This window comes from Bombus huntii, chromosome 13 (assembly GCF_024542735.1).
Source record: "Bombus huntii isolate Logan2020A chromosome 13, iyBomHunt1.1, whole genome shotgun sequence".
NCBI lineage: Eukaryota > Metazoa > Arthropoda > Insecta > Hymenoptera > Apidae > Bombus > Bombus huntii.
The window spans coordinates 11,215,223-11,227,745 of record NC_066250.1 but is presented as its reverse complement, the minus strand read 5'-3'; the positions used below and the strand labels follow the sequence as shown (position 1 = coordinate 11,227,745).

The 12,523-nt window shown below is 33.5% G+C and overlaps 2 protein-coding genes and 1 long non-coding RNA gene across 3 annotated transcripts in view; 2 read left to right on the top strand and 1 right to left on the bottom strand.

The window, feature by feature from the left end:
- The window catches only part of LOC126872704 (uncharacterized), a 50,441-nt gene that overhangs the window by 21,604 nt on the left and 16,314 nt on the right, over positions 1-12,523 (top strand). The gene's annotated exons all lie outside the window — the stretch shown is intronic.
- Positions 7,152-10,052, top strand: LOC126872682 (uncharacterized). The gene is made up of 2 exons (XM_050632810.1): positions 7,152-7,770; positions 8,207-10,052. Exons 1-2 carry the CDS (start codon positions 7,522-7,524, stop codon positions 9,488-9,490), a joined length of 1,533 nt encoding a protein of 510 aa, XP_050488767.1. The 5' UTR covers positions 7,152-7,521; the 3' UTR covers positions 9,491-10,052.
- Positions 10,194-11,566, bottom strand: LOC126872678 (protein BUD31 homolog). Its single transcript, XM_050632806.1, has 3 exons — positions 11,372-11,566; positions 10,625-10,747; positions 10,194-10,548 (listed from the first exon to the last, which is right to left on the bottom strand). Exons 1-3 carry the CDS (start codon positions 11,463-11,465, stop codon positions 10,331-10,333), a joined length of 435 nt encoding a protein of 144 aa, XP_050488763.1. The 5' UTR covers positions 11,466-11,566; the 3' UTR covers positions 10,194-10,330.

The window sequence follows — 12,523 nt, the reverse complement described above, 5'->3', positions numbered from 1 at the left end:
GTCACGGGATAAACGTTTTGCCTGATGAAGGTGTGGATCGGTTGTATTGTTCTCCCTAGAAATCACATAGAATTGTACTTTAGAGATGCTGATATAATGGGACACGTTGTATTTGGAATCAATCTCCAGACAGAAATTGCCTAGTATCGGCGTTTGGATCTTTCTCGATGTTTCCAAAGGGTATACAACAAACTTTTGACAGATATTGCCTAGCAACAACGATTAGAACCTTCTCGATGTCTCCAGCGAGAATATAACAAACAAATGCAGTCGTATAACGAAAAAGATTTTAATCAGATATTCATTCGTGTGATCGCCTTGGAAAGTGATACATCAAGTAATTTACCGAGTGATTCAGCAAACGTATTTTTGTGTTATAAAATTATTTAAAGTTATCCCGTTGACTGTGGATTCGTTTGAACCCCGGATCATTGTTAATAGCGTAAATTAAATTCATTATTTGTAAAATTTATCAATCGTTAATTTTCATTATTCATTAAATTTGTTATTCGTAAGATATATTATTCGTACCTCTTATTGTTCGATAAAACTTATTATTCTTTAATCTAATTAATAATTTAACTTATCATTTGTTAATTAATCATATCATTTATAAAATTCATTATTCATAATATTTTGTAAAATCTTGTTTATTCGTGTAAATATATTCTCTGTTTCGTAAAACAATGGCTAATTCAAATGAAGAAACATTACGCGACTTAAATCCTAATGATAACCCGACATATATATATTATAATATATATATTTATATATATTATAATATATATATATATATATATATATATATATATATATATATATATATATATAAAATCAAATAATATGTATTTGAATAATATCCATAATACATACTTGCATAATAAATAAAAATCTAAAATAAGTTTAGAATAAGAAACTTTTTTAATGCTAAATCCCAGTTTTATGAACATACGATTAGCTTCCTCAATATTTGAATGGTAACTGTTCGAGACAATTGGAAAGGTAAGGGTTTATGACACTGCTGAATGGGGTCTAAGATGGGTGTAGGGCTGAAAATTCTTGAAGGCTCAAAAGTGTCGTAAACCACTCGGTGAATGAAGCAAATCTTTATCCTTCCCCCTCCCCCCATTTTAAGCGATCGGGCAAATGGGGGAAATTAGTCGTCAATAACTATTATTTTCCATCTTACGAGAACCAATGGTTATGGAGTGGGGGAGTGAAGAAGGTCTTAAACGTCTAGAACGGCTCACAACCGAAGTTTGTTGATAACTCCGGTTGAGTGACAGTGCTACTAGTATGCTAAGAAGAAGCAGAGCCAGCTAGACACCACGTGCGAGAAGTCGAGAGTCAGATTAGAAGGAAGCACATTCTGGACCCAGAGATCAGTTGACAGAGTGATATCTATCGGTAATCAGTGTACTGGAAACTCAAGACGAGGCTCATCGCAGTAGCTAGGTGTGGAACCTGCAGTCGTTAACAAACAAACATCTTCGTGAACTTGGATTGCAGTGAGTCGAGTTTTGTATATTGCTTGTTTTGCGTTGAACGATGGATCCAGAAAGGGAGGAAGCTTTCAATACGCTGACAAATCAACGCAGTGTGTCTAGAGCATGCCTCTTGAGATTTAAATATTTCTGGAAAATGGATGGAAAGATGGCATCTCTCGAGACCATTAATGATTGGACAACTAGGTGCGCACGGCAGATTGACCGCTTTCTGTATATTCAGAAACAAATTCATTCCTTCCTCGTCGAGGGAAGTGAGGAGGAGAAAAATCACATTTTATTAACGGAAAATGTTGTAGCGTTTTATTGTGAATTGATTCAAGAGGCTCGCAGTTGTATAGATCATTATATGTTTCGAAAGGCCACTCGCGCTTAACAGCGCGAATCAGGCAATTAGAAATGAGTGCGTCTTCTGCAGTGTCCGCAGCCGCGGCTACTATAAATTTATGGTCCATTCTACTGTCTTTCACGCATCACTTGTTTGTACTTCCGCAATAACTTCGAATCGCTGATCAATCGAAACAAATGCTTGAGCATCATCGAACGATTTCACTATTTATATTTAAAGTCTGTAGTAAAGAGAGAATCTGCTGGCACGCTTGAAGCATTGGCAATGTCCGACGACAACTATAATGCCGCATGGAAACTTTAGTAGATTTGGAGGCGTTTCTTGAACGAACATACTAACAATAAGTGCGACCCTCAGAAAAACAATCGCGTCTTGTATTGTTAGCTAGCGCTGAGAGGCTCAAACGTCCATTGCGCACAGCCGACGATAAATTAGAGAATTCATACAGGGCACGGCGTTAAGACGTGTATAATTGTATAATCAAATTCTTATAACACCCGAGCAATGGTCATTGTAACATATTTTATGGAGGGATGATCCTTTGCAGTCGGTCGATGTTTACGAGTCCACAGACGCATTCTTAAAATCTTTTTAGTGGTTCATTGCACGCAGAGAAATTTAGAAATTATTCTATATAAATTAGAGAAATTTATTCCAACAACGGTGGAAATTTTATTGGATGCTATTCGCATCGCTACTCCAGAGCATTTTTGCCTCGGCACTATAGTGGTGGTGAAGGAGGATTGCCTTCCTCCTTTACGTTGGAGGTTCGACCGTATCACCGAGATTGCATCAAGACAAGGATGGCGTTACCAAAATCATCTCAATAAGGACAGTTAATGAGGTTGTCAAACGGCCGATGGCGAATATCTGCATCTTACCAATGAACAACGAAGATCTAATACCGCGGGCCGGATTCAGAGAAACTAAATAATATCCTATGTATTTAAACACATACACGGGTATACACGTAGAGTAATTTATTATATAACCATTGTAATTAATTACATTGCCAATTCATACAATTGAACATAATCTTTAACCATTGTATATCCGTGGCCACTGTGTTCGCGTAGTTCAATAGAATCTATAGTTATGGTATAGTCATGGTAAAATTGCATTGTTTAGCTGCGATGTGTTATGGTGCAAGGATCATGATCCGATTACGATAGGACGAAATTTTTGTCTCACTCGGAAGGTTGTGACAATCAGGAAACATCTTGACAATTTCTTTAAATAAATATTAAATTAATCAATTTTTACACGATAGACGTATATCTGCTTTTTACTTTGTACGCTACACGTTGTTTTGATAAGAATAAATTGCGGATTCCTACTTGATGCGCGTCCATCAAATTTTGTGCTTTCCACAGGGTACATTAACCCCGAAACTGTCCATACGACCATCGTCGTGAAGAGGTTGTAGAGCTGCGGTGAATGGAGAAACCCTTAAAAGGTCAAAAGTTCGTTCTCTTTGCGTGCACGCTGCGTGACATCCTCGAGGGTCGCCAGTGCTCCTGTCGCCTGGCAACGCTGCTTATTCGACCAATGGGCGAAGCATAGAGAACGAGAAAGAAAAGGGATAGGAAGTGGGTGGAAAAGAGAGGGGAAAATAGGAAGGAGAGCCCCTTCCTTTCCTTTTTCTTCCTCCGCCCTCTTTTCCCGCTGCTGGTTTTATTTCTACGCACTACTTGACTCATCGCCAAGCGCTAGGCGCCACTTTAATTGGACCGAGCAATCGTCGAGTTTCCCTTCTTCCTTTGAAGGGTGCCAGCCTTGTATCCAAAAAACCACCCTTCTGTCTTTGAAACTGTCGTACTTGCTCCGTGCAAGACCCCTCTTTCCTCCTTTGCATTTGCTGCATCTTTTAGAAGATTCAGGAGCGCTCGAAAGAGAGAACTTTAATATTTGCTTTCGTTTCGAGATCGTTTGTGCACGTCCTTGGCTTTTTGCGCTCGATTTTATCGGAGTACCGACGTCGTTGGAAATCTCAAAAGTTCAACGAAATATTGATTTTAAAACGTTGGCAAAACTTTTCTTCGAAGATACAAACCTAGGGAACCAAGCGAATAAGAATCGAAAAATACCTTCTAGTTTGCACGCGTTTCCTCGCCAGCTTCGATTATCGCCACGTAATTATCGCGCTCTGATTACACTCGCTCGTCCATTAATTGTACGCAAATTATGCAGCATGCTTGAACCTAAATTTGTGACTCGAAATTGCACGTACGCGACAGCCGATAATGATGATGAAAGATAATTCGAAGGTACAGAGTATCCAATAATTTCGCTCGGAAACGTAATTGTGGCTGGTGATTTCTAAAATAGAAACGACAAGGGAGTGCTCTTAAAATTCTACGAGCAATTAGAATTCCAAGAACAATGTAGTAAATATAGAATTTGTGGCGGCACTCGACAACAAAATATCCGCCACTCGACACTAACTAATAGCAAAATACTGACATTCGCGGACGACACAGCTGTACTAGTCAGGCACACTAATCCTGTAACAGCAGTTACATTACTACAAGAACATATCACAAAAATAGAAAAGTTTTTTTTTTTTTTTTAAATAAGAATCAAACGTACGATTTCACGATATTATTTTTTATTTAGTTGTTTACATTTACAATTTGTCCGATTTGGACATTTGGTAGAATTTTTTGGCTGAAAAATAGAAAAGTGGCTACAAGTTAAACAAATTAAAGCAAACCCCAATAAATGTAACCATATTACATTCACACATTCTGAACGGCACTCACATAATACAAACAAGGCAAGTCAACCTAGGACTCCACATAGATACACAACTCACATGGAAACAGCATATCAAATCAATAATAGACAAAATACAGATAGCAAGGAGACAAATGCATTGGCTAACGATCATAAAATCATTTATAACTCTCGGATCGAATGGTTATTTCCGAAGATTATTTTGGATATGATATTTTCAATGACAACAACTGGAATCAACCATTCTTTGTTATAATACGAGCAACTTCTCAGTTTCTTACGAGTCGGAAATTATTAATAAGGCTAGAATTGGAAACGGTGAACATAATAACTAGACTCGGATATTTATCCAAATTGATATTTTGATGAACACGATTGAAGGAATAAAATCTAAGCATAGACTTTTTCTCTTACTTAATATGTATATTATAATAGATACTATAGATTGAATATTTTATATATTTTGCAGCATTATACACGTGTATTGTGTATATTTTTGAAACATCCGCAGTTTGATAATTTAAAGAATTTTGAAACTTAGTTTCACATACTGTTTCGTTAATTAGTATACGTTTTTAGAAATACTAATCTTTTATGCATAAGCGATGACCGAAAACAAACCTGCCCCCAAGTCACCATCAACAATGCAACAGTTCCTAGCAGGGACTCAGTCAGATACCTGGGCTTGACCCTGGACAAGAGACTAACGTGGAAAAAACACATCTCAGATAAAACGAAGCAACTAAAGGACAAACTAAAAAAATTCTATTGGCTCACGGGCCGACGCTCCAAACTAAACATACAGAATAAAATTACCCTCTACAAGACCGTAATAAAACCTATCTGGACCTCTCTTTCCTCTTACTCACTATTCTCATAGTCCGAATGGTTTATATAGAATATAGTTCGATCCCGATTATGAATATATCGATCACTGACTTAATTATAATTCCTACCGTTCCAGTAACGCTGATATCTTATTCTATACTGAACCGATAATGTCGCAAGTGATACTAGGATAGTACGAGGGACTACATAATCAGTAGGACACTCAGTACTAATACAGCCGTAGGACACTCTTAAGCATTGCATGCATGCTCTATCCAATTTTTAGTCAATGGTAAAACATTTCTGACGGATAGCGGACTAACGTTCTTTCCTGTTTAAAAATGTTTTACCTTCGGAGCAGATCCGGCGAAGTAATCGGTAACACAGTTTTAATCTTCATAATGTAGAATTTTGTAATTATGAACAAACTTATCGTTATATATATATATATATATATATATATATATATATATATATATATATATATATATAAGATATAAATTTTGTGATGAAAAGTGAATATTTACCGAAAAACTTATAGTTAGTTTTTCAACAGTTCCTACACAATGTTGAATTAATACTTTATATTATTCCACGAATATAGTTACAGTGTTTGCTCCAAATTAAATAATAAATGCAAGAGTTATGCTTCTTTTTTATGTTATTTTTTCTTTCCATGCTTAAAATACGTTACGGTTATAAAAACTGAAGACAATAAGGCTTGAAGAATTGAGATATTTCCGAAACCCATCTTATAAACAGAAAGTCCACTTTCCTAATGACCATCACTAATAAATCCCTAGCTATGTAAAGTTTGAAAATTGTGCAAAATAGGTTTGCGCTTATTTTTAAACATATTTGGTGCACAGCCTGTTCGCCTTCTCAGTACCATACCCTTATATCGTAAATTTTTTTCGGAATAAACCATTGCCAAGTTTTAGTCATTTTGAAGCAAGAGGGTAGGAACAATTTTTGAAGAACAGAATCATTCCAACGGTCGACGAAGAACCTTCAAAGATCTGAAAATATCAAGTTAGGGTGTTACTTGGGTGCATTGTGTGTGTAGTGCGTGTATTGTACGCGTAGTGAGTGTTGTGTGCAGTGTAGTTGTATTTATAGCGACATTTCTAGCCATATTTATTACAATATGTATACATTTAGAGAACTTTCGGACATACAGTTTTGTTACGGTGCGGCGGATAGTAATAGCATAAAAGTGCAAAATTTATACGCCGAAAAAATATCTCAATAGGACTATACCCAACGCAAAGATATTTCAAAGATAAGGCGAATTCAGCACGACAATCCGAATCTGGGAGATAGAACACTGCATCGTATTCGAGAAAATTCAAGAAGAAATAATCTTTGCAAATGACGACAAATCGGAAAATTTAACGCAATTCCAGTTTCCCCGTAAGGATATTATTTACTGATGAGACAACATTTAATAAATGTGGAACAACAAATATACGTAACGAACATTTCTGGGCACGTGAAACTCTACACACAATAAGAGATGGTTCGTGTAGAATGGTGTAGCATCACATTCTACCAATGCAGTGCAAGAGCACTTGACCAGCTGTTTTGGAAACAGGTGGAATTACTAGAATTAATGAAGATCTAATGAAAATTTTTCATATGAAATAAGAGAATTACGATAAAATGTATGCGGCTTTTCTCTTTTCTTTCCTATTTCTCTCTCTTTTTTTTTTAACTTTAACCTTCGTTCCCACTTACTTAAAACTGGTCTTTAATTTCACCTATCTTGGAGATGTGACAAATTGAAAAGTAAATTGCATAAGTGAAATAAACACACGGAAATCATATATCCTTTTTTCACATTTGATGTTATGTATACGCAACATTGTGTTTTAGTAAAATATCAATTAACAATTAAAGTAAGTTATCGACAATAAATGTATTCATCTTCAGTAAATTTTAGTGGATTATAGTCTTCTCTACAATACTATGCGGCAAATCCCGTTTCTACAATTAATAATTTATAAAAAGTAATTTTTATTATTACATCCTAATGTATATTACAGGCTAAAAAATTATTTAGTTCTGGAAAGGTTAGTATGTAACATTCGATTAGGAAAGGCAATGGAGTTAAAAGGTAGCGCAAAAAGCAACCGTATACGGAGTTCGTTAAAATCGAAAAAATTGATTGCACCAAAAGTGGAAGTGATTACGGAAAATGTTTTTGTACCGATAACAAGGACCATATTTACGAAGAAACGTGGTGATGCAATGCAGTGCAATTTTTCCGTACCAAAAGTGGACTTCGTTAAGTTATACCAATGTAATAACGGCGCAACGATGCCATTATTAAAGAAACCATATAGCCTTCTAGTAAAAAGCTGTACAGATCCAATACCCTATCCGAACCAGGTTATTCATTTAAGCTGAGTTATTATTTTTCTCGTCTTTCCATTTTTGATTTCTCCTACGCGCGCATAGATACAAGATTTCTAAAATTAAAGAGAACATTTTTTAAAGCAAACCTCTATCATCAAAGAAAATTATATTTACGCTATCATAAGTGAAATTTCACTGCAATATATATATATATATATTTTTTTCTTATATATATATATCAATAAAATCAAATAAACGCAATTAAATGTTTTACTATCATCCAATATTAAATAAAAGGTAAAATAGTTATTGTTTCTAACGGTTGCAAGAACTCCATTCTCTATATTACTATTCCAGTCGATAATATTAAAACAAAGTTCGCATAGAGTGAAATTTCATAGCCTAATATGCAACGTTAATGTGTTTTCAGACTAATATAGTAAGTAAACACAAAGAAGTAGAAACATCAGGAAAACGGTTACGTTCGATTAATAGAAGTTACAGTTTTGTAAACATTAAGAAAGTAAATTTCTCTCAGCAACCAGAAATTAAAAAGCAACAAATATTGATATTTCCTTCATCGATTTCTGATCTGCCTTTGACTTCGTTCAAAAGTTACTCTCCTGCAATGGATGAAAACGCAATTAAAACAAGTAAACGGAAGAAAATGGATAAAATTAATGAGAAAACAAGAATTGGCGGTATTAATCGCATCTCATCGAATCTTCCAAAAACAAACGGTAATGATAAAAAATTGAAATTACACGAATCAGAAAATGTTATTCGTCGATCGCAGAATGATACTACTCGGACTAAATATTTGTCATCAAGTTCTAAGGAAAAGATACATCTGATGGAAAACAATATCAATAATTCAATTATGTCAAGGAACACCTCGAATGTTTCAATTACATTAAATTCAACAAATCCAACAGCGACCACGAAGAGAGAAGACGTTAAAAAACAATGTATTTTTGATCCTTATTGTGAATCTGTCTTAGAAAATATCGACGTAGCCATAAGAGGAACAATTTCTAATAATATCATTGATTGTGGGAAAGAATTAAAGTATCCAATTACACATATCGAATCGGAAGCCTTTAATCAACTTCAGTGTAGCATGCTTGATGTTTCGACATCAGACAATTTTTTAAAAATGAACGGATCCGATACGATAGAGACTATGCATAGTAAAATGTTGGCTACGCGTAATTTTCGGCATCATTCTCGAGAGAACATTGGCCATTCGATTCTATCGTTTCTTCGGAACAATCGATCTCAATATCAAGATAGTACAAACTCGCACTACGGCCGTATGTGCAAGATAAAATATTCTTGGCAGGTCATTGGTACAAGTTCACAAACGTCACAGACACTTTTAGACAATTTAGTTAAGGAAAGCAATCTTCTCGATGACGAATCAGTCTACAAATGTAGCGTTAAATATTCTTGGCAAATTATTGGAATCGCTACACAAACTTCTCAAAGAGATTTCACTGTTTCAGAATGTCGATCGGCTATTTCATTTTTATCTGCAAGAACAAATACGATTTGTCATCCTATTAAAGAAATGATATGTGACTCACCACCAACTGCTACAGTTTGGCGAAAGGGTAAAAGATTTATTATATTAAATAACCAATACACACAAACGTTTACTCATAAAGAATGTCAGACGGTTTTTACAGAACTTTACAAAAAATACCAGAATTAAAAGTTATCGTTCACTTCATATTAAAAGTATTGAAATCAGTGGTAAAAATTATATTATACGAAAAATCTATATATTATCGATATGATACATATCTTGCATCAGCTTCTAGTTCAGTTTTACTTTTTCAAATCGAACAGAGATTTATTTATTTTATTAGAAAATAATTAAAAAATTTTCAATCTTTATACATACGTAGATTATCTTATGTTAACTTTTAACTGGAATTGTTAGAACACAAGTAATCAATTTAAATTAGATTTTTGGTACTTTACGATACAATACCATTAGCAAGAACATAAACACATCTTTATTATCATCGCTACATGTTATTCAGAATGTGCTTTATATTTGAAGTTATATTATTTAATTCTAAAAGATAAATAAAGTGTACATATTAAGTTTACAAATGAATTTACAGAATACAAATTAAATTGGATTACCCAAAAATTCAAAGTTTGACTTCATTTCATTCATGTGAATTACTTATGATCTAATAATACCAACCAAAGTTTATTTTCTATTTCACTTCAGATGAAAAGTTTTTAATTCGTCCATACATCTCAATTATTTATATGATAAATTCAAATGTAAGAAGTCTGCAATTACATAAAAACAACAATGTTGTTTTAGACTATTTAAAAATACTTGGAATTAGTCAGTAGAGATGGAGAATTGTACAATTAGAGAGAATTATAAGGTATAATAAAGGTACATACGCTTTTAATTTATAACTTGATACTTTCATAGGTCATCGATATTATGCAATACAGTTTTAGGTAATATACAATGCAATATCATTAACAGAAACATAAATACGTATCTTGTAGTCATTGCTAAATGTTATCCAGAACATCCTCTGCATCCACAGTGAATGCATTCCACTATTCTGCCTTCTTCGAGTTTGCCCTTAGGTACTCTACAAATACAATTTGTACCAAAGTTAGTATCCCTGTGTTGTATACAACGTAGACAGCACAAGTTTTCGTATCCCACTTTCTTCCATTTGGCTATCAAATTTCTATCTGCTATATTTTCGTTCAGGCAATAATCATACAATTCTGAAAACATAGAACATATAAAAGAGTAAATAACAGTGAGAAAAGTAAGGAAATGAAATAATCAATGATACTTTACCGCGACTTATCGCTTTCCGTCTATAATATAAGTCATATATGTATCGTGATTTCTGATGGTGAATTTTAAATATGGGCCATAAAGATTCTTGTTTTCGCTTGCCCTCGTGAGGTTCCGTTTCAGCTATGATTCAAACATCAATAGATTAGAATTATTTAAAAGAATAATTTTAGACTCAAACACATTTAGATTTCCCATTATCTCTTTGATATTTCCAAGAAACCATCAATCATGGCTGGATGTGTTAAATGAAATTGTTATTGTAAAGGATAAATTGAACGTTATAGGATATCAGGAGATGCTGCATGGCAAATTATTGTCTTTTATAAACAGAATAGGAGACAAAAAGACAATTTTTTCAATAAGATGACGCTCCTATTTATACAATCAGTGTTACAAAAAATGGTTTCAAGATTTCAGAATAGAATTATTGCGATGGCTATCGTCGAGTCCTGATGACGCACTAAATATTAAATGAAAACTTAACAAAATCAGCATTAAGTTGATATTTTTCCCAGACTTCGAAAGAAAAAAATATTATTTGTTTTGTATCTTCAGTTTTCTTTTATACTATAATATGAAATTATATAAACGATTTTGTAAATTTTTATTTTAATATTATGAAAAATCTAGAAATAGGGTTGAGTTGATAATTATTCGCGACATTGTATTTCGTATAGCAAATAGAAACATTTCGTTATCAACATAACCTTCTAGTCATAACCTGTATTTTCTTTTTCTTCTTACCTTCTCGCATTTTCTGTTCTAATTCTTCTAGCGTCGGTTCAATTAATTCCCAACCATCTGGCGGAGGTTTCTTACTTCTACGTACTTTGGGCATTTTTAATTCGCATCAGCGTTACCAGTAAAAGTATACAATATACAGTTTACAGTAATGTCAAGTCGTAGAGTTATAATGCCGTTACTTGTGCACTTGTGTACCTGTGTTGATTATGCATAGCTATAGATACGTTACTGCCGTGACGAATCAAAGCAAACGAATAATGGCGGCATGGCGGCAAACTACAAATGAAACACCGTTCTCATATTTTTTTTAAACAGTTTCTTCTTCAGAAATATCAAGATAATTCAATATTGTACAGAATAAATTCGTGCTGCATAATGCACCTTTTGTAAAATAGAAAAATTCATGCACAGATACTATGCGTATCGACATTTGTTTAAAACATTGATTTGATGAGAATTTACAACCATTCAGAATTACAAAATATAGTTATTGTTATATTATATTTACTATAGTTATATTAAGACTATACATATGTATACGTAAAATTGGTAGAAGAAGAGCGGAAGAAGAATTAAACAATAAGAATGGATGAAATTCTAAAGCATCATTTAAAAGATATTTGGATATATTAAACAATTATTTCTATAATCAATGCTCTGCTACACGAGCATTCTCAACCTGTAGAACATATTATCTTTAATTCTTATAATGAATAATACATATATTATGCACCAATGAGTAGATTAATCTCCTATAAACCATATGTCTAATGATATTGTACACTCACCTACAGAACAAGTAAAAAAAGAAAACCATAATTATCATTTCATTAAAACTTCGTTGCAAGATAGGAAATGCTAAATTATGTAATAAAATTCATTTATTTTATATATATTATATTAAATTATCATTTAAAAATCACAACATCACACAAAAATCATTTCGTAGAAAATATACTGTTTACCATTTTTCCCAATTTTGGGTAGTTTGAAGGCAAATTCGACTGGTCTAGAAGGTTTACTGAACAGAATTGTATTTAGTCTATAGTCAACACTAATTTTTCGAAAGCTCACCATTTTATTCCAAAAATGTATGGTACGAAAATATAAAGAACAAAATGTCGGACGTAAAGTGTTGCGTGATACGAAGTG